This window comes from Martes martes (genome assembly GCF_963455335.1).
Source record: "Martes martes genome assembly, chromosome: 7".
In the NCBI taxonomy this organism is placed as follows: domain Eukaryota; kingdom Metazoa; phylum Chordata; class Mammalia; order Carnivora; family Mustelidae; genus Martes; species Martes martes.
In genome coordinates, this window is record NC_137894.1 from 45,699,329 (window position 1) to 45,721,827 (window position 22,499).

Sequence of the window (22,499 nt, forward strand, 5' to 3'; positions counted from 1 at the left end):
AAAAAAGAGGGCCATCGGAGCAGGAAGGAGTGGGGTAAAAGACGGGATTGGTGGCAAGGCGGCCACTCACGGTCAGGCAGGGTGGAGCGTTCTACCACGGATCCGAAAGGTCCGTCCATGTCCACGCCGTGGGACTGTACTGCGAACTCGTACTTGGTGAAAGGCTTCAGCCCACCAATGAGGATGTCTTCTCCAGAGCTGCCGAGGCAAGAAATGCGACTGGTGCTCTCAGGAGCACCCTCCCAGCAGGGCAGGCCCATCCCAGTCTGCTCCGCCAGCCCCAGGCCCTACCCTGAGTGGGGAATCAACTCACTGGCCAGTGGGGGGGCGGGGCATGGACATGACTCAGGGTGCCTACAGAGAGGTCTGGATGAACACTGTTCCCAGGGTAGTCTGTCCAAATCTCCAGACTAGGCGCCCTGCTCCGGGAAACCTTCCTGGATTCATCCAAGTCATCGTCTACCCAAGGATCCATCTCTGATGCATCTTTTCCTTGACTTAATGCACTTGAGCTTCAGCTGTACGTATCTCTGTCTCTCTACTTTGTTTTAGTCTATCTGTTTTATGTGCTTTATTATGTCTTCGGTATTTTTATGCGATTTTTTCCTCTGCCTAACGAGCAGCTCCTCAGGGCAGCAGCTCTGCCTCCCTGTCTGACTGGGGGCCCTCTCAGGACTGCAGCACAGCCATCTCCTCCCCATCCTGTCGGGAGGCCTCTGAGGTTGGAGAAATAGGTCTGTCCTGCAGCACATTCCCTGAAGTTGAGTGCAAGGCTCTGCTGGGAGGGGATGGGATAGAAGGGACTCCCCTTTTCTACCTGGCCCCAGCAGACCCTCAGTGTGTCCCGCTGTAATATGTGAGCCAGGAAAGTTTCCTGAACCCCTGGGTCCTTCCCCTTGTCCCCATCTGCTGCCTTCCCACCCCCCTCCGGCCTGTGGCAGTGTGGGCTGGTTTCCCCACCTGGTGTAATAGGTGACCAGGGAGGCGTTCCTGAGCCCCCAGGGGCTGAAGCGCACGGTGTAGTTGACAATCTTGACTGTGGTGAAGTCTGGCTTTTTCCACCGAAGCCAGATGGACGTGGAGCTGTTCGATTCCGCATGGACATGGGCGGGGGGCAAAGGTGGTCCCCTCTGGATGGGCAAGTCTGGAAGGTGAAAACAGGGTGTGGGGAAAGGAGGGAGGACACCCATCCCGAAAGATGGGTAGTGGTTCACAGTTCCAAGGCACTCTTTCTTCACCCTCTGTCTTCTGATCCTGTGAGCTGAGCATCATCATCCCACCTCACAGCTGAGGAAACGGAGGCTCCCAAGAATTTAAGTGATTTTTGCCAAGGTCATACATATAGCAGACTGTACTACAGAGAGGCAGAAAACGACGGCAATTAAAAGCACAGACTTGGGAGCCAAGTGGCCCTCGTTCCAATTCCAGCTCTGCCGTGAACTAGCTGTGCCGCCTGGGAGAAGCTCCTTAACCTCTCTGTGCCTCCATTCCCTATGTCAGTGGGGCTGAGAACAGGACCTCCCTCATAGTGTTGTTAGGAGCATTAAATTAGTTAATTTTTGTTAAACATCCAGAAAAGGGTCTGGCCTATTGTTATGGACTGAATGTTTGTGTCTCCCCAAATTTGCTGAAATTTGAACACATGGTTGGGGGTGGGGGGCTCGTGAACGGGATTAGCGCCTATCTTTGTCCATCCGGGCCGCTATAGCAAAGTACACAGACTGGGTGGCTTACAAACAACAGAAATTTCTTTCTCACAGTTCTGGAAGCTGGCATTTGAGACCAGGGTGGCAGCATGCTCAAGTTCTGGTCAGAGCCCACGTGTGGGTTACAGGCTGCCAACTTCTCATTGTATGAACATATGGAGGAGAGAGGAGAGAGGAGAGAGGAAGCAGCTCTCCTGTGACTTTTAAAAGGGCCCCACCCTCCTGATCTCATCTAACCTTATTTACTTCCTAATACAGCATACTGGAGAGTGGAGTTTCAACGTAAGAATTGGGGGGAAGAGGAGGGGCACAAACTTCCAGTCTGTAACTGCGCCGTATAGAAGAGCCCACAGAGAGCTCTCTAGCCCCCCTTCTGCCATGTGAGGACACCATGAGGCTTATGGTCTATGAACCGGGACATGGGCCCTCCCCAGACACTGACTCTGCTGATGCCTTGATCTTGGATTTCCTCTGGGACTGTGAGAAAGAAAATGTTGTTTAAGCCGCCCAGTCTAGGCTATTTTTGTTACGGCAGCCTGACCTAAGACCTATACAGTAAGTACTATAGGATGACCTTGTTTATTACATAAATACAAAATAACACAAAAGTGGTTACTTTATCTGTATTGTTCACCACTAAATTTCCACAACAGGGTAGTAGACAGTAAAAAAGATTTGCTGAATGAACAAACTGGTATTCGAACAGGTTTCTTGGCTCTGGGTTGAGTGTTCCCTTCGATAAAACACACGGTTGAGGGGCGCCTGGGTGGCTCAGTGGGTTAAGGCCTCTGTCTTCGGCTCAGGTCATGATCTCAGGGTCCTGGGATCGAGCCCCGAGTCGGGCTCTCTGCTCAGCGGGGAGCCTGCTTCCCTTCCTCTCTCTCTCTGCCTGCCTCTCTGCCTACTTGTGATCTCTGTCAAATAAATAAAATCTTTAACACACACACACACACACACACACACACACACACACACGGTTGAAAATCAGCCTGGTGAGTCAGGGATGAGGGGGTGTCATAACGGACAAGGAGGGTGGCCCACCCAGAGCCACAGGGCAGCGTAATACAGTGGGCAGACTTTTTTTTTTTTTAAGATTTTATTTATTTATTTGACAGATAGAGATCACAAGTAGGCAGAGAAGCAGGCAAAGAGAGAGAAGGAAGCAGGCTCCCTGCTGAGCAGAGAGCCCCATGCGGGACTCGATCCCAGGACCCTGAGATCATGAACCGAGCTGAAGACAGAGGCTTTAACCCACTGAGCCACCCAGGCGCCCCAATAGTGGGCAGACTTTTGTTGGGAAACCAAGGGTCTTGGTTCTAGTTTAAGCTCTATATGACCTTGGGCAAGTCCTTTCACTTCTCTGAGCCTCCATTCCCTGATGGGCCACATAGGGAGGCTCTCCCTGCCTAGCATAAAGAGACAGTCTGATAGTTTGCTGTAGGTGGATGTGTTTTTAAAAACGTTTAAAGATCAAACAGGGTCAGGAGTCGCTGATCAGCCACAGGGTTTCTCTCTGTCCAAACATTCCCGATTAGCACTGCTCATGGGTAATGAAAATCCGGTAGTTTGCCTGAAGGACATTGCATCGACTGAAGTTTCTCTCTACACCAGAGGCTGTCTGGGGCTAGAAGAGGACCTTTAAACTGAGAAGAATGGGTCTGGGGGTGGTCAAGGCTACCGGATGGCTTGACCACCAGGGCTGGCCCAGAGGAAAGTGAAAGGAAGCGGCCCACGGACCCCTCGACAGAGCCCTCCTCCCTCTCCTTCCCCAGCCCTCTCACCTGGTGTGGGAGCCTTTTCTGTCTTGCCCTTCCACACAGCCGCGTAGCCATCCTCATGTTTGTTGAATGCCACAAGTTTCACCTCGTACAGCCGGCCAGGGGCTGGGGAAGGTCATGAAGGTCACTGGCTAGAGGGACCTGAGGCCACTTTCATCCCCGAGAGCATTCCGTTCCCAGCTCCCATGCCCAGCTTGCCCAGTTCCCCACCAAGGCTCTGTTTTACTCCCTCCCGCAGCCCTCCTCACCTAGCTGGGTCAACTCATACTGCTTCACTTTCTTCTTGAGCCGGACAGGCCCCACATCCCAAGCCTGGTCTCCGCGGCCCCCTGGGGGACTCTCGCCATCGGCCTCCTCCTCGGCTCCCACCTCCCGCCAGTAGAGTTTGTAGCCAGAGATCTGGGCGGGGTGAGGGGGCGGCTGCCACGACACCACCAGGGACTCCATCCTTGCCCGGACCTTCAACTCTGCAGGGGCAAAAGGGACTAGGGGCGCAGGAGCAGGACAGGAAGAGGGAGAGAGAGAAGGAGGAATGAGGAGAAGTAAGCCAGGAATGGGAGAGGGGAACCGAGCAGGAGGAAGCCAGAAGCAGGAAGGGAGCACTGAGCAAGAGCCTTGCCAGCTTCCCCACAACGCATTGGCCTGTAGCCACACCCCTGGAGCCAGGCCTCGGCTCAGCCTAGAGGTGAACTCGCTGTTCCACACGCCCACAGCGCTGAGAATGCAAGGCTGTCTCCTGGGCATTTGCGGAGGTGCTGGCAAGGACGCCCTCTGGGGCACAACTGGTAATACCTGGCACAGCGTCGGGCTCTGCACTTCTTCTGAAGGAAGGCAGGCTTGGGTACTGACAGGCAAGGGGGTTCCTGGGGTTGCTGAGGCCGGGAAGGAGGGGAGGAGCCATTGGTGTGGGGAGTCTAAGAGTGGGGCCTTACTATGCGTCAGACACTGTTTTAAGCTCCTTGGGCGTGTATTTTGCCTTTATTCTCACAACCGTATAAAATGATAAAAATACTATTGTCTCCATTTCACAAAGAAGAAAACTGAGAAGTTAAGTAACTTGCCCAACGTCATACAGACAGTACGCGTGCCAGGTTCTGACAGAACGTGGCACGCGTACTGTCTGTACTCAATCATTCTATTACTGGACCTCTTGACAAACCAACGGTCCTACTCCAGAAGCAACTACTATCTGGCAAGTTCCTGTTATGGACTAAACACTTGCTTACAATGCGTTAGTAATCCTCACAACACCACCCCCAACCCATGGCAGTTAAGTGAAACCTCAGAGCTGTGAATGGTTTGTTCAAGGTCATGTAGCAATAGAAGGGACTCTGGAGCCCAGGTTTGTTTGTAAAGGCCAGCCCTTTGCCTCTAACACCTGGCCTCCCTGGCCCATCAAGCCGGGGAATCTGTGGAGGGTCTCTGACGGAGAGGGTGCTGGGGCCTGCATTCCAAAGGCACACACACGCCCACATGGTCACACACACCACCCTTCCTCTCCCCTCAGCCCCTGTACCGTGGCTCTGGTTGTGCACGCTGGGCGTCCGGTGCTGCATCCACTGGGAGGGGGTCCCGTAGCCAGCCCCAGTGCCCGCCGAAATCCGTACTCGGTACACCTTGTTGGGCTGAAGTGCACTGAGCGTAAATTGTGTCTCATTTCCAGGCACCTCGGTGGAGACAACCTGATCTGCTGGGACAGAAAACATGGCTGCTGGGCGCCCACCTGAAGACCCAATGTCCCCAAACTCCCCTATACCAGCTGTTCCACCCCAGATCCTGGTTCCTCAGTGTCCTCTCAGCATAGATCCCTCGGTGCCTGGATGGGCTCCATGGCTCCAGAGTGGATTCCTGGGCCTCCAGCCTGGGCTGATGCAGGCCATCAGCCTCAGCTCAGCGTGGAGAGAACCATGGCATGGACGCCACACTTCCCCATGAGTTGTCGTGACCATCCCCTTATACACACACACACACTAGTGTGCAGGCCCAAGGGCTTGTCTCTGAAGGCCATCAGGCACTGCCTGCCTCCCAGAGCCCAAGACTCCTTCCTCACCCTTCCCTCCTTCTTCACTCTCACCCTGACCCCCAGCCACTTGTCTTCCCCCAACTCTTTATCTGTTGCATACCCTCTCCCCTAGATCCTTATATCTGCCCTGACACGCCTTCCCCAATGCTCTGTTTCCCCAAACCGGTAAGCACGCCCTCCACAGCCCTGTCCGGTCTTTTTGAGATAGAAGGGATTCTAGGGATTACCTAGGCTACCTGCCTCATTTCACAGATGAGGAAACTGAGACAGGGACTTAACAGCATTATCCACGATAGCCATAGACGAGGTGAGGCTAGATCCTGGGCCTCCTCTGTCTTGAGTTATGCCTCTTTGCCTTTGCCTACACCCAGAACTCACTCCTCTTGTCCAGGTTCCTATTTCCCTATTCCACAGCTCTGGCTCATTTCTTCAGATATCCTCCACATCCCTGCTTGGACCCTCAGCTGCTCTGGCCAGCCCTTCATAGCGACATTCCCAGCTGGGTGGAGCCCTCACCCTGTGCCCACTTACCTTCCTTTCCCAAACCGTACTCTATCTTGTACTTCACCACCTGCCCATTGCTCAGGCTGGGAGGCAGGGGCAGCCACGCCACCCTGATGTCCAAGGGGTTGGGGCTGGACAGGGAGAGCTGGGGCGCTGCACTGGGGACTGAGACAGAAGAACATCAGGGTGAGCTCTGCTCCACCGACGTGGAAGGTGAGGCCCAGGAGCGGTCAGAGACTTGCCCAGGTCACACAGCAAGTCAGAAGTAGGCTCAGGACCAGGATCTGAGGGAGGAAAGGGAGCCTCTCAGGGGAGCCCCAAACTGGAGATGAGGGGATATCCTTCCCACCCCAAAGCCAGAAAAAGGTTTGGGGCACAATCTTCTACATCCAGTGGGTTCATGTCACCGGCCCCTGCCTGACCGGATGGCACATGGATATTGAGAAGGGACATATGACACAGGGAATCAAGACCTGGACTCAAGTCCCAGCTGTACTACTGACCTTGGGCAAGTCACTCTCATTTTCTGGGCCTCAGTTTCCCAAACTGTAAGCTGGGAAGAACCCTCACCCACTCCCTTACACGGCACAGAAGATGACACAAGGCAGGTAAAAGTGCCTTGGCATACACTAGTAAAAAGAAGCGAGCTACCATCCCCAGGGAATTCTCTGGAACCCAAGGTGCCCATTGAAGGTTGAGAGGCCCTACCATCATCCAGTGTGTGGACCAGCGCTGGGCTAGAGGTACGGCTGGCCCCCAGCTGGGAGTAGGCCACCACGTAGAACTCATAATCGGTGTTGGGTTCCAGGTCCCGAACCTGCAGCTCTGTGGTGTCATTGTTCACTGCAAACTGGTATTCCACATTGTCCATGCCTGGGGCAGTGACACAGGGGCCAAAGGGACTGTCAGAGAGCCACCCTCAAAGGTCTGCCAGCTGGAGGCTATCTAGGGATCCTTCATATTGTCCTAGCCTCTAGAATAATCTGTGTATAACCTAATCATCAGATCATCTGAGCTGGAGAGTATAGACTTCCCCAGCTTCTAGTTTCACTGTATTAATTCCTCCGCCAGTTAGGAAGTTCTTTCTGGTGTCTAACTGAAGTGACTCCTGCTGCAGTTAATAAACCAGCTCCAGGAATGCTTAGGCATTTTCCCTGGGAGGAAAAGTATTCTCTTCCTTCTCTATCATAACAGACTGTGGCTGGGGGTTAATGAGCCACACACGTTAACCCTTCCAGCAGGGCGTCGAAGGCTATGACCTAGCCCACATCTATGCGGGTCTCTCCCACGGGCTCCCACCCCATCCCATTCTATCCCCAAAAGTACCCACCCACGCGGCAACCCTCCCGTCGTCTAACCTGTGCCCCCCACTTGGGGCGCACCCGTGCGGGTCCCCAGCTGACGTACCCCGTGCCTTCTGGTAGTGGAGGGAGAAGCCGATGATCTGCTCGCTGTGCAGCTCAGGCCGCTCCCACGCCACCAGCACCGTGGAGCTGCTCAGCGGCGTGGCCGTGACCCGCGTTGGGGCGCTGGGCAGCCCTTCGCGCACCACTACGGCCAGGGGCGCGGCGGCGCACGCGGTGCCCGCGCTGTTCTCGGCCACGCACTGGTAGTAGCCGGCGTCCTGCAGGCCGATCTGCGTGATGACCAGGCTGCCGCCGCCGCCCTGCACCTTGACGCGCCCGTTGGGCCGCAGCGGCGCCCCGTCGTGCAGCCAGTGCAGTGCGGGCCGCGGCTCCCCGGCCGCGCGGCACACGAAGCGCGCGGTGCTCGCCCGCGTCCGCGACAGCGCCTCGGGCGCCTGCGAGATGGCCGGGGCCGCTGGGGGCGGGGAGGGGGACGCTGACCGCGCGCTTCGGCCGCGAGGGGCTCTGCCGCCTCCCCGGACGCTCCGGCCGGCTCCCGCGCGCCCTCCACTCGCTCCAACCTCTCCCTGAGTCAGCCGGCCCCAGATCCTCGCGGGCGGCGCCGCTCTACCTTGCTCCTCCCGGGTTCACCCCAGCCCCGCACTGGCCGTTCTCCTCCTTGCCTGGAATTGTCCCCAGGCCCCTAAGTACCCTAGGTCCTCCCGAGCCTCACCCCACTCCCTCAGGTGCTGTGACCTCCTTCTCCCCTCCTTCCAGTGTCCCCTGCACCTGGCAGACTTACCTCTCTCCACAGTTACCCCAGCCCTGAGCAACCCTGTCCCCCAGTGTTTCGTGTCACTCGGACCACGCCTATGTCTCCCTTAACCCTCAGTCCTACCCCTTCCCCCGTGACCTAGGTCCCACTCAGCCCTCCCCTCTCCACCCCCCCATCACCCAAGTCACGCTCTGATCATCCCCCCTTTCTCTCCCTGCCTCAACTTCCCCTAACTTATCCTCCAATCTCTTTCCCCCACTCCCCCGCCACCAGTCCTCTAGCCTGTCCCCTCCAGTACCCACCCTAACGAAGGACTTCTCCCGGAGTGCCGGACCCCCAGCTCTAGCCCTTTTTCATCCTCCAGGATCGCCCCTCGATCGTTCTAAGACACCCACTTGCCCATCTCCCGTCCCCAACTTCCCTTCGCTGGCCCTAGCCGACCTCCCCACTCCGGTCCCCACCCGCCCCCCACTGCCCAGTCCACCACCCCGCCTCACCCAGCACGCGGAGCTCAGCGGCGGCCGTGGCGAAGTCGCGCGTGCGGGGCTTGTTAGCGCGGCACACGTAGACGCCCGAGTGCCGGGGCTGCGCGCTGCTGATGAGTAGGTTGGTGCGGCCCAGGACGATGACGTCCGTGGAGATGGGTTTCCCATCTGGGGGAGGAGAGGAAGAATGGTGGACTAGGGCACCGAGGACTGCCTCTGCATCTACGCTCTGGATCCGGGGTGGGACAGGGGGCCTTCACACCCGCTTAAGAGAACACAACAGTCCCTTGTTTGAACCTCAGTTCCTCCACTTGCTAGAGGCTGACCCTCTCTGAGCTCTCCTGTCTCCGTCTATAAAATGGCGAGTGGAGAGTCCCTAGCTGGAAGGATGCTGGGAGGGTGGGACCCATAAGGTTTGTGAGAAAGCCAGGCACAGCGCAGGCACCAAACAGGTACTCAGTACACTCGTCAGTTATTACTATTACCATTATTATTAAATTCATTTCTCTGAAGAAGGACACTCTCCTCCTGTATGGTCTTATTCCAAATATTGCAAAGAAGACATGGCTGGAAAGGTCTGACCAGAACCAAAGATTTGAATATAAGCAAGAATTTTTATCATGAATCTGAAATGAGAACCATTTTTATTTTATTTTATTTTAAAGATTTTATTTATTTGAGAGAGAGAGAGAGCGAGTGCACAAGCAGGGGGGAGAGGTAGAAGCAGGCTCCCCACTGAGCAGTAAGCCCCATGCCTGGCTTGATCCCAGGACCCTGGGATTATGACTGGAGACCAAGGCAGACACTTAACCAACTGAGCCACCCAGACACCCCTGAGAACCATTTTAAAAGCCCCTGCTTTCTGAACATGAACAGAAGATCCAGAGAAGAAATGCAAATGGCCAAGAAACACCAAAAAAGTGTTCAACTTCACATAATCAGAGAAATGCACACCAAAACGCAGATGTTAATTCTCACCTATCAAATTGAGAACGTGTTTTAAAAGGTTAAGCTGCCTGAGAAAGGGTAAATGCTGAGAGGGGCTCCACCTTGACTTTGACCCAGGGATCCCATTTGTGGGCACCTGTCCTGGGGAGATAAGAACAGGTCTGATCACTGTGGTGTTCTGTAACAGTGGGCAATGGGAAAGGACTTAAAAATTCAATGGTAGGAACTGGCAAATTGCATTATGGCTATATTCAAATGATGGGATATAGTCATTATCATTAAAATTACTTTTTGAAAAAGTTTTAGAGATGGGGAAATGGTTATGATAAACTGTTGAATTAAAGTAAGACTTGTAACTGTAAATATAGCACGCTCCCAAACTCAGGGGAAAAATGTACATGTGCATAGAAAAAAATCTGGAAGAAAATACACTTGTATGTTAACTATTTCAATCTCTTTGAGTGGTGGAATGTTTTCTGTTTCTGCTTTTCCCAGTTTTCTCCAATGAACACACAACCTTTGAAATCAGAAGAAAACAAAACAAAAAGCCATGTCCCTTCCCTGACTTCATGAAGTTGCTAGAAAAGTAGCAGTGACAGGTGTCAGGAAGGAAGCCCTTTTCCAGCCTTTCTCTTCCCAGTCTCTGTCCAGGAGTGCTATTAGCAGACTTTCTGCAAGGGAGTTCCCAGGACCACCCGTGTCGGGATTCTCTGGGACAGCAGTTCTCAAATCATCACTGTGCACTCGAATCACAGAATCTCAGGGGACCTTGTTAAGATGCAGAGGCCTAGGGCAAGCCCCAGATTCTGCATTTCTGCCTAGGTGCAGGTGGCGGGTCCAAAAACCACCCTTTCAATAGCAAGGATCTAAGGCAGTTTAAGATTCCTGGGTCACAACTGTCCAGGCATGAAGGGAGGGAGCCTGCGGTTCTAACAAGCTCCCTGGGTCATCCTGATGCAAGGTCCGGATTTGAGAAACATTAATATCAGAACTTCTGGGCGATGCCACAAGCCTATCCCAATAATATTATGAGGGTCCTGCTGGTGCCAGGATCCCCTAACTAGGCCAGTGTCCAGTGAAGTGTGCAGGTCATGAAGGCCTAAAGATACTAGCACTGTTTCATCTCATTAGTTCAGTGGGAGGTAAATAGTTGTTCAGTTTATTGTTTTTCTTTAAACTCTGTCTATTCATTATATACTCTTTTGGATGTGAGATTTAAAACTTACGGAAAGGAGGCAGTATAGGATAATAGACGGAGTCAGGGAAGAAAGGTAAAGAAAGCAGAGTTAAGACTTCTGCTGTCAACTTGAGACAAGTCACTTCTCACTAACAAACAGAAACAAAAGTAATCCTTGCTGGCGCGCCTGGGTGGCTCAGCCAGTTGGGTGTATGACTCTTGGTTTCAGCTCAGGTCATGATCTCCGGGGTCGTGGGATCAAGCCCCACATTGGGCTCCATGCTCAGTGTAGAGTCTGCTTATCCTTCTCTCTCTGCTCTGCCCCCTCATGTGTATCCCCCCATGCACTCTCTCTCTAAAATAAATAAATAAAATCTTAAAAACAAAACCCAAACAAAACTTTGCTTTTCTTCTGTACAGGACTGTAGGAAGTGGTGTATCAGAAAGAGAACAGGCTCTAAAGTTTGGGCCTTGGCTCTCTGAGCCTCTGTTTCCTCATCCATCCAGTGGGAATAAGAGTCCTCGCCCCTGCTCCCTTCAAAAGGCTGGTCTAGGCTCTGGCAGGAGGGCGGGCTGAGCGCTCAGTAGACGGCAGCGACATGTGGCCAGCAGCCTTCATTACTCTGATAGCCCCTGCTGGAATGCAGTCCCACCTGGCACTCAGCACTTGCTGCCCGATACCGTCGAACCTCTCTTCTTGGGTGTGTGTTTTATTGCCCTCACCCAGACTACGAGTTCAAAGGGCAGGATCCCTGTCTCTCCCACCTGATTTTTTTTTTTTAATTCACTGTGCCCAGCACAAATCCAAGCACACAAGGCTGTAGCAATCTGAGTGGGGCCGAGGGGCAGCTTTGCAGCCCAGCGGAGGGGGCCTGCTTTCCCCTGACTCCAGCTCTCACACATTCACTTGCAACACTGTTGAGCCCACCCTGAGTAAGGTCTCAGTGACGATTTTGTGAGCAGCAGACGCAAAGTGCTTCCTAAAGGAACATGCTACACAGATTGATGCCTAAGTCTGTCCAGGTTCCCCCCACCACGCTCAGCCCTGGGAGAGGAGCTCCCATCACATGGGCCAGTCACCCCTATAGCATCCCACCTTGGGGACACGCGAGATGCTGCACCCTCCTTCCCCATGCCCTTGGGTCCCCTCCCTCCACTTACCCTGCCGGACCCAGGACACAAAAGGGGTGGGGTCAGCGGAGGCCACACATTCCATCACCACACTCTGGCCAGAAACCACCGTGGTGTTCTCCGGGGCTGCCACGATGACCACATCCTGCCCCCTGCTGGACGCCAGGGACCCTGGGGAGAGGGCAGGCCAGCAAGCAGCCTTACTGTGAGGTGTCTTTACCTGCAGTCCCTCACCTGATGCCAACCTGGTGAGGCAGGTGAGGCAGGGAATAGCCGAGGTTTCAGCTGACAGATGGGGAAAGCAGCCACATAGGTCCACAGAGTGGGAACTGGAACTCAGAGCCCTCTCTCTTGGAGCCAGGGGAGGAATAACCTGGCATCTGGCACACCACCCCCATTCTTCCCTGCAAATGGAGCCCACCCTGCTGGCAGAGGATCATCAGGGTCACAGGTAGACTTGGAGCCTGGGGTTGGAGTCAACAAAGTTTCTGGTTCCCGCAATGGCATTAATGCAGTGTGACCTTAGGCAAGTCCCTTCTCCAGAGGGCTTTGGGTTCCCCTGTGGAAAAGGCAGGAGGTAGGCTCAAGTTTCCGCCAGCTTGGCAGCTCCCTGAGCTGATTCCCTGCCAAGTTCTCCCCGTGACCCTGTCCCCTGGGTCAGCCTGAGGAATACCGGGTGTGTCCAGCAGGTGGCAGCAGAGACTTCCTGGCACAGGAGGGAAAGTGGACCAGACTAGGATACCTACCAGTCAAACCACAGGCAAGTAAGGTCCCTGGAGGTGGGAGGGATGAGGAGGGGGATGGGAAGACATGTGCAGAAGGGCAGGGTTGGAAGGGGGTGCCATGGCAGAGGAAGGCAAGTGAGAGGCCCTTGGGGGAGGCCCGCACTAAGATCTGTTGAGCACCTGCTAGGTGTTGGGCACTTTCCACTCTTATCTCACCTATTCCCACAACCCACCTGAGCTAGACATTTGATAACAGCACAGGGTCCCACAGATGGTAAGTAGAGAGGCCAGGTTTCAAACCAGGTCTTTCTGACCCCAAAGCCTGTGCCCTTCCTACTGCATCATACTGGGACAGGAGCTTTTCAGAGAAATGGAGAGGACAGGAGCACCAGACTGCAGGGTACCAGATTTGCAGTGTCCAGCCAGCAGCAAGGGGCGAATCCGCTGATGACCAGAAGGGCCATGACCAGGGATCCCTGATACTCCTCTTCAGATGCCTCCCCTCCCCTCTCCCCTACCTCTGTCCCTAGTCCGGACACCCCACTCAACCTTAGGGAGCACAGAGCCTCTGTAGGAAAACAGCCCTGGACTGGGAGCCTGGAGTCCGGGGTTCCAGCCCGTTCTGACTTCCTGGGTGGTACTGCCTTCTCTGCGTTACCTCACCTCACCTGCCCAATGGCAATGTGAAGGCAGAGCTTGGATCTCACGAGGCACCTGCCAGCTCTGAGGTGGCTGATGCCCGAAACCCCTACCCCTTACCTCTGTGGGCCACACTGAGTAGGGCCTCCTGGCTGAAGCGCTGGCTGACAGAGCTGGTGGCCACGCAGCGGTAGGAGCCTGCGTCACTCTCCTGAATGTCCAGGATCTGGAGGACCCCGTTGGGGAGGGTGATGAGCCTTGGGAAGGGGAGAGGGCACCTATGAGGTGGGCAGGAGCTCTGCAGGGAGCTGTCCTGGGTCCCCCTCCCCCCTTCAGCTTGAACTACCTCCAGCATCTCACTTTCAAGCCTCATTCATAATAAAACACGCAAATTAAAGCTGTGAGATACCATTTGCACCTACCAGGTTGGCAAAGATCAGAAGGTTTAATAACACCCTGTGCGGATGAAGGAATGGTGGGAAGGTACTCTAGTCTTGGTGGTCTTGACCATCGATACACCCTCCTTCAAGGGCAAGCTGGTAATATGTTAAAATCAACCCTGCAAGTGCCCTTTGACCCAGCAACCCCACTTCGAGGACTTCCTACAGATAATTCTCAGACATGTACACAAAAACCTGTTTAATGATATTCACTCCAGCGCCGCGAGGACAATGGCAGAAGACTGGAAACAATCCAAGGGGCCATCTGTGGTGGGGAGCTAGCTAAATCAGTTTGGGTACATTCATACAACAGAACGCAAGGTAGCTGTTAAAAAGGAGGCAGCTGCATGTGTGCTCTAACAGGATGATCTCTAAAGTGTTTTTGGTGCGGAATGGTGTGTGAGGTTATGCACGCTTACATGCTTGCACTGAAGTCCCGGGTGAGGGTGGTTGTCTCTGGGGAGGGGACCTGGGATGGGGGTGGGGTGGGCAGTGGGAGACTTACATTGTATTATACAGCCTTCTATACAGTGTGAATTTGTTTACCCCCTGCCTATATTAATTCCTCCCTCCCTGATAAAAATCCCTTTTTTTCCCACAATATCATCTGACCCTCAAAACAATCTGAAGAGGGGCGCCTGGGTGGCTCAGTCATTAAGAGTCTGCCTTCAGCTCAGGTCATGATCCTAGGGTCTTGGGATCGAGTCCCACATCAGGCTCCCTGCTCTGCGGGAAGTCTGCTTCTCCTCCCACTCCCCTGCTTGGTTCCCTCTCTCGCTGTGTCTCTCTCTGTCAAATAAATAAAATCTTAAAAAAAAAAAAAAACAATCTGAAGAGACAGAGGGCGTCGCGACCTCCATTTTACTGGTGACAAGACGAAGGCTCGGAAGCACAAAGGCATTATTTCCCCAGGGACTCACAGCTGGAGCAGGGTTAAAACTTGAACCCAGGTCTTCCAGTACCAAATCCCTTGTTCTTCTCACCTGTCTGTCTCAGCGGCCATCAGATGGCTAAGAATGCCTGAGGAAGGGTCCCCAGGAAGCCCCAAGCAACGCACACACTGCTTAGGAGAGGTAGGATGGATAAAGGTGGTATTCTCTGCCCTCTTGGTTAGAGGGTTGGAAAGTGTTTCAGGTTAGAAAGGTGTGGAGCCCTTGCTTAGGAGACAGTGCAATGCAGGCAAGGCTGTGTCCGTGCAGAGGACACTGGGGTGGTGGTAAGCAGAGCAGGCTCTGGACCAAGTGTGTGTGTTGGGGCATCTTCCTGAATCCTCCACCTCTATCCTTGCAGGGCTAGCTTCCGGCTGGGAGCCCCAGTTTCTCAACAAAGCAAATGATGCTGGTCCCTGGATATAGGCTAGGTCAAGGTTGGAGAGGGAATGGGGCAGCACTGTGCTTGATGAAGGTCCCTTGGCTCATGGGGAAATGGGTATGAAACAATTTAAATGCAGCCGAGGAGAACTAGCTCAAGGGCATTGGGAGAAAATTCTGGCCACAGGCCTGGAAACCTGCTGTGGCCCAAAGACTTAGAGAATGCGCATAAGCCTGCTTCCCTCCCTCCCTCATGCCACAGGCAAACCTAGCTCTCCCCCAGGGTCTTACCTTCAGCTCCAGCAGCTACCCACGTCAGTGCTGGGGCCAGCAGGGGAGAGGGGACATGGAGGCAAAGGGTGGTGGGAGGTAAGATCCTGGGCCAGGAAAATTTGATGGAAAAGGACAAGTGGGGAAGGACAAGCAGAACCCATCTGGGAAATAAGACCTCCACCTCCATCCAGGTCTCCTCCACCTAATAAATCCTGCCTCCAAGACCCTTCCTCCTCCTTTAGGCTATGTAGCTGACCTTGCCTGCAGGGTTCCCCCCAGAGCAACCCACGTTTCCTAACCCCAAAGTTTCCCAGGCTTTCCATGGAAATTGTGCTCCAGGTACCCAAAAGCTGATACTTCCCTGACAAGGAACATTTCCTTATTATGTGTGGGAAAGGAGGGAGGGAGGAAAGAAGGGAGAAAAAAGGGATACCTTTCTCAGATATGGTACAATCACTGCAGCCAACAGAAGTTGGTCTGCTCTGCTTTCCACCACCCCAGTGTCCTCTGCAAGGACACAGCCTTGCCTGCGTTGCACTGTCTCCTAAGCAAGGGCTCCACACCTTTCTAACCTGAGCCACTTTCCAACCCTCTAACCAAGAGGGCAATGGAACCACTTTTAGTGTTCATTTAAAATCTTTTCTGTTTTGTTAAAACGTGTTTTTAGGAGCCCTGTCCCTGGAAAGATGTCCAAGATACATTGGTGAGTGGGGGGTAAAAGTTACCAAACAGTGTTTATGAAGCAGTTCTATGTTTGGGAACCTGATAAATGATATGTTAGGATATGTTAGGATATGATATGTTAGGATATGTCAAGGGTGGTAGAGCTCACATCATTCAGTGAGGTTTTCTCTGGCAGTGTGATTACTGGGAATGCTTATTTGTTGTGTTTAAAAATTTTTTTTGAATATTTATTAGGTTGGAAATAGAAAACCTGAAAAACTGAAATTGAATAAATAAAATCTTTTTAAAAATAAATTTAAAAAATTGAAATTGGGGGCGCCCGGGTGGCTCAGTGGGTTAAGCCTCTGCCTTCAGCTCAGGTCATGCTCCCAGGGTCCTGGGATGGAGCCCCACATCGGGCTCTCTGCTCAGCGGGGAGCCTGCTTCCCTCTCTCTCTGCCTGCCTCTCTGCCTACTTGTGATCTCTGTCTGTCAAATAAATAGATAAAATCTTTAAAAAAAATTGAAATTGAATAAAAGCATGACCTTGAACCCTTTATTGTGGAAATCCAGTCTCTTAACACAGAAACAGCTGTGACATAGTGGAGAGAGCTGGTTCCAGGAGATGTGATTGTACCAAGTGACATCACATGTCTGGGCCTCAGTTTCTCATCTGAAAAATGGGTTAAATAGTCCTGTCCTGCCTACTTCACAACCCCAGCCCTACTGTGTTGTGAGTTCACAAAAGACAATGGACAGAAACACTATCTATGAATCCCAGATTCTAAACACACGTTTACAATGATACAAACTACACGTTTAAAAGACTGGGAGGGAACAATCTTAAGAGTAACAACTGTCCGTGTCCAGTTGGTAGGTGACTTTTTCCTATTAAAATGGTATGTTTTATTACTTTAAAAATAATTCAGATTGCAAATAAAACAAAATAGCTACTTATAGAATGAAAAGCAACCTCTGTCCAAAAGGAAAGGATCGTTCTCTTTCCAAGCCTGCATTTGAGCCCCAACCCCAAAAGGCCACTTGGAACCAGGGATTCAAGAACACAGCAAAGGGGCACCTGGCTGGCTCAGTTGGTAGAGCATGAGACTTGATCTTGGGGCCATGAGTTTGAGCCCCATCTTGGGTGTAGAGATTACTTTAAAAAAAAGAACACAGTAGAAACTTCACAGCTGCTCTGAGTTTCAGAAGGGCCAAGGCACCCCCACCCTGAGCCCTTCATAGATCCACCCAGGGAAAAGGGCCACTGGCCAAGGGTCACACGAGGTTGACAGACACCCTGGGCCCTAGGAGATGTGTAGGGCAGAAGACTACATTAGGGAGCCTGCAGACTGAGGTCCGTTGGTGCCACATTTTTAAAGTGTGAGTGAATGGTGATAACAAAAATGATTGCAAGTGAATCTAGGCACACATTTTTTATCCCAGCGGTTATGTATTTATTTTTATGGCTACCTTGTATTTATGGTAAGCGTTGCTGGTTTTCCATTTTGCTGCAGTGAGATAATGTTCCTTTTCAGCATGTGTTAAAGTTACGGAAGAGAGCTGAGTTAAAGAAATGTATTAAGTAGGTGATTGAATAAATGGCCCAGGAATGGCCAAAATTATAAAGGAGGTTTGTGAGTGCCTGGGATGTGGGAAACATTGTACTCATTGATTACTGGTTCCCATGGAAGGAAAATTATCCCCTATCATTAGACATTAGTGTAAGCAGCAGGGAATTGCCTTGGGCTCTAGTCCTCACCATCAGTTCTGAAAATACACACCCATACCTTAACAGTGTGTTTATTAACTGCACGTGCGCACGGTCCCCAAGAAGGCACACAGTCTCCAAACCACTGGGTTGAGTTTATGAATAGCATATTTGTACATGTCCTATATCTGGGCGTGTGTAAAAATACATACCTTGGGCATAATCAAGTTGCTGTTTAAGACATTTTTTTATTTCCCCCACACAATGTGCTGGGACATGTGAGCCTGGCTTATTTATAGCTAAGGATCACTTTTCAGAGGACTTGGGGGCCAGCACTCCCAGAGCCCAGGAACTGGCAGCTCCAGACTTCTGGGAGAGGCCTGTGGCTTCGTAGAATGAAGCCTGAACTAGATGTAGGGAGATAACAGAGCCCTACTGTTTGCTGGGAAACTTTGGGGGAAGTAACATGTCCACTCAGAGCCACAGCTGACTGACCTCTGAGCCCATCTGTAGCATCAACTTCTCCAGACCCTGCAGCTTCCCTACCCCAACCACCGAATCACAAGAGGCTTGTGTGTCATTCGTGCCAGGCCTCTGGCATCCCACACTCCGTGTCCTAGCTGTGTGACCTGGGTCAAGTTACTTCTGTCTCTGATCCCCGGGTCTCTCACTTAACAATCCAGATAATCTTATCTGCCATAACTATGTATGTAGACCTGGAAGGAGGTTCATGACGTGTGAAGTGAAAAAAAAAAAAAAGTAGAAGTTGCTTTATAATCCCATTTATGTTTTAGAAAAAAGGTGATGGAGCAAAAAAAAACCCATACAGGGGCACCTGGCTGGCTCAGTCGGCAGAGCAGGTGACTCTTGATCTAGGAGTCATGAGTCCGAGCCCCACACTGGGAGCTTACTTAAAACAAGTAAACAGGGGCACCTGGGTGGCTCAGTGGGTTAAGCCTCTGCCTTCAGCTCAGGCATGATCTCAGGGTCCTGGGATCAAGCCCTGCATGGGGCTCTCTGCTCAGCAGGGAGCCTGCTTCTCCCCCATCCACCCCCCACCTCCGCCTGCCTCTCTGCCTACTTGTGATCTCTTTCTCTCTGTCAAATAAATAAGTAAAATCTTTTTTTAAAGAATACCACAAATAAACAAACAAACAAAAAACCCCTGTGTGTACAACATAATCCAAATTTTAAAAGAGGGTATTTATAAACATACAGGGGAAAATTCCAGAGGACAGACATGAAAACTAACAGAGACTTTCTGTGGATGATGACTGTTTCTTCTGTTTTGCTTATGTGAATGTGAAAAAGGCATCTTCCAGGAATATAAACTAAAAGTAAATGAAGAAAATATGGAAATTAAGAAATATCTACCTTGAAGGATGAAGGGAAGGATTAAGTGAGAAAACATAGCTCACATTAAGTGGGGCCTATCATGCCTTTCAACAGGGGGCGACTTCTCGGCTCTCTCCTACTCTCTCTGGGGGCTGCCAGGAGGGGGCTCTCCCTTGGTTCTCACTCAGCAACTCCCAGACAGCAGCAAGGGGCCCGCATTTGCAAGGCACAGAAGTTAAAATGTCAGCGCTAGAAAGTCTGGGTCAGCACTTCCAAGGTCACTCCCTAGAATGCTCATTCATGGGATGTTAACGGGGTTGTGGCAAAAGGGGCTGTGGGGCAGATGAATCTAGGAAGTGCTTGCTTCAACAAGTTTAACAGGCTTTCCATACAGGACTTCTCAGAGCCTTGTCAACACCAAGAAGGGGATTTTATAGGCATTTTTCCCTACGTTATTTGACCACAGAATACTTTTTCTCGAGAAGCACCTTTAATGACTAATATTTTCCAAAGAACAGTGATCTAATCCAACCCTTTCATTTTTTTTTCTTTTCCTTTAATTTTATAGATGGGGCGAATGAAGCTGAGTGAGAGAGCCACTGCAAGGGGCAAGAGGCCAAGCAATCATCCAAATCAGCAGCTTGACCTGCTTCCTCCCTCACAACTGTTGCAGGGATGTGCCCTGTGGCTTATCTACCCAGAAGTTTCCCCTACACCTTCCCCCCTACCTAGATGTGGGCACAAGTCAGAGGAGCTGAGACAGGTCAACACACTCAAGACAGATTAGTCTCAGGGCAGGGAGACCTGTAAACCAGTGTTTCTGAGCCCGTGGAGCCCTACCTGCCCCAGGAGAGGACAAAAGCGGGCAAGCTGGTAACTACAGCTCGAGAGATGGAGGCAGAGGATCGGGCCGGGGAGGGGGGGCTGGGAAAGGCCTTGGAGCCACATCTCCAAAGATGTAAGAATCCAAGGGGTGACAACCGCGTGGTGAGACCAGCTCCGAGTCCACAAAGGCAAACAAGCCCGTGCTTTCTACTCGTGCTGCAGGTACATCTGGGCCTTCCCAGGAGGCCACAGTAAGGGTCAAGTCCTGGGTCTAGCTTCTGCTGCTCTTTAACCCCAGAAACTCTTCTCTGGGATCACTGCACCTACCCACTGCTTTATGGGGAGGGAGGAGGGTAAAACAGGAAGGACCTCCGCAACCCAGTATCAGATGCTGCACCCCACAGGTTGGCATCAAGAGACAAGAGAGGTTCTGCCTCCAGGGTAGCGCTGCCGGAGGAACCCTGCAGACAGAAAGCCACCCAGTAGCCTCCATGCTCTGCTCTTAAGGAACAACAAACTTCCTGCCACTGACTCACCTGTGGCCTTGGACAAAACAGAGCTTCTCTCTGGCCCTCAGTCTCCTCTTCAGTGAGGCAGATAAGCTCTGAAGGACCCTACCACTGCTCTCTACTTGAGCTCCGTAGCTTAGTGGGTGGCATTCTTTGCAGGGAACAAAACTGCTTGCCCAGCCTCTCTTTGGGGCCTAAGTGAGCAAAGAGCCAGGACATGGTTGGCTCCTAAGTCAGTTTGGGCAAATGGAGCTACCGTGGCTCTAAGAATCCTGGTTCCTGAGCACATGCCGGGGCTCTCTCCGGCCAGCCTACTGGGACCCTCTCCCCACTCCCCCACAGGATACTCACCGAGGCTCCTCCGGCACTGGGACCTGGTCCTTCTCCCAGGTGATGACGGGAGCTGGCAGCCCTTCAATGTGGCACTCAAACCGAGCAGTCCCATTCTCCTCCACCACCTGAGACTCCGGGTGCAGAGAGAAGCCTGCGAGTGCTGGGGGCGAGGATAGCGAGACACAGGCAGGGACAGAGGAGGAGCACGGGAAAAGGGGGGCGCACACAGTGAGACACACGTACACACATGCACACGGTGCATGCACGCACACACAGGAACACGGGGGGTCAGAGGACAGAAACACAAGCAGGGCAAATTCCAGCCAACAAAGACAATTGAAAAGGCAGCAGGGGGATAAGAAGCGGTGATTACTGGTCAGACGCTGAGTCAGAATGAATTGCAGCGCCCCACACCTAACGTCACCATAATGGTCAGACCACAGTAAGATGGACATTTCTCCTGGCCTAAAATGATTTCATGGTCATCTGTGCCTCTTGAGAACCCCCGAGGGGGTCTGCTCCTGTGCCCCACACTCTAACAAGCCTTTATGGCAGGCTTCCCGGGGGAGAAGGAAGAAGAGGAGAGGTGGGAAAAAGGTAGCCATACCAGGAAGGGACCTGCTGAGCAGGATGAGAGGCACGGAAAGGGGAGTGGGCTCAAGGGACAGGCCTGTGTGCAAGGACTTAATGGGGATCCCACTTCCCAGACCCCAGGCCTCCTGGGTCTCAGCTCAGCCCCTGAGGCAGGCACTTACTGGCAAGCTTGACCACCGCAGCCTGGCTGGCCACCACTCCCAGGGGGCCGTGGGCCAGGCAAGAGTAGCTGCCCTCAATGACCTCTGAGACCCCGGGGGCTGCCTCATCACTGCCGTCGGGTGTGGGCGGCTGGGACAGCCGCAGGGAGCCATTGGGCAGCAGGCGCAGGTGGTCGTGCTCAGGCAGGGCGCCTCCGTCCTTGCTCCATGTGGTGCTGGTGGGGGGTCCGGCAGCCCCCAGACTACAGGCCAGCACTGCAGCTTGCCCTGGGCCCAGGATCACTTCCAGTGGTCCCGCACCACAGCTCAGCTCCACGGTCGTCTCCTGGGGCCACAGCAGCTCCCCTGCACAGAGAGGGCAGGTCCCAGGGCCATCAGTGTGGGTCCTCCCAACTCCCCCAGCCTCTAGATCCTGAGTCACCCACCCAAGGGCTGGGGCAACTCAAAGAATAACAGGTCTCATGGAGACACCTGAATCTGGATCCTGGCTGTGCCCCTACCCACTGTGCTCTTGGGCAGTTTGCCACTCTTCTCTGGGCTCACCTTCCCAGTTTCCTCATCCACCAAAAAGCACAGTGCCTCGCAACTTTCCTCGTAATAGTCAAAAAGGAGAAACAACCCAAGGGCTCATCACCTGGTGAATGGATAAATATCTCACTCAGTCATCAAAAGAAATGAAGTACTGATACTTGCTTCATGGAAGAACTTTAAAAACTTTTACACTAAGTGAAAGAAGCCAGTCACAAAATGATACATATTCTATGATCTCATTCCTATGAAATGTCCAGAAGACGCAACTCCCCAGAGACAGAAAGTCGGTTAATGGCTGCCAGGGGCTGGGGAGAGGGAAGAATGAGAAGCGAGGGACATGAGGTTTCTTTTCGGGGTGATAGGAATGTTCTGGAACGAGACCATGGTGATGGTTGTGCAACCTTGTGAGCATACACAAAACCACTGTTGTGTACACTGGTGAGTTCTGTGGTGTGTGAACTGTATCTCAGTTAAAAAGGACTCAGGAATTCCTTCCTTCTAGGGCTATTGTGAGATGCAGGGTAGGAAAAGAGCACAGCACAGTGCCTGGCCTGGCACAGAATTGGCTTTCAGTAAGGTC

The 22,499-nt window shown here is 52.6% G+C and overlaps 1 protein-coding gene across 2 annotated transcripts in view; it reads right to left on the reverse strand.

Annotated features, from left to right (window-relative positions):
* Positions 1-22,499, reverse strand: part of IGDCC4 (immunoglobulin superfamily DCC subclass member 4) — a gene marked incomplete at its 3' end in the record, with an annotated part of 37,143 nt that overhangs the window by 5,911 nt on the left and 8,733 nt on the right. The window contains exons 2-14 of one of the 2 annotated variants that reach the window (XM_080808839.1): positions 21,389-21,733; positions 20,652-20,793; positions 13,358-13,494; positions 11,904-12,044; positions 8,630-8,785; positions 7,419-7,832; positions 6,720-6,884; positions 6,039-6,176; positions 5,001-5,171; positions 3,733-3,969; positions 3,488-3,589; positions 961-1,144; positions 71-198 (exon numbers count right to left, since the gene is read on the reverse strand). In XM_080808839.1, the coding sequence (XP_080664965.1) occupies positions 71-198; positions 961-1,144; positions 3,488-3,589; positions 3,733-3,969; positions 5,001-5,171; positions 6,039-6,176; positions 6,720-6,884; positions 7,419-7,832; positions 8,630-8,785; positions 11,904-12,044; positions 13,358-13,494; positions 20,652-20,793; positions 21,389-21,733 (2,460 nt within the window). Of the gene's footprint in view, positions 1-70; positions 199-960; positions 1,145-3,487; positions 3,590-3,732; positions 3,970-5,000; positions 5,175-6,038; positions 6,177-6,719; positions 6,885-7,418; positions 7,833-8,629; positions 8,786-11,903; positions 12,045-13,357; positions 13,495-20,651; positions 20,794-21,388; positions 21,734-22,499 lie in introns of both variants that reach the window. The other variant, XM_080808838.1, reaches the window with a different exon arrangement.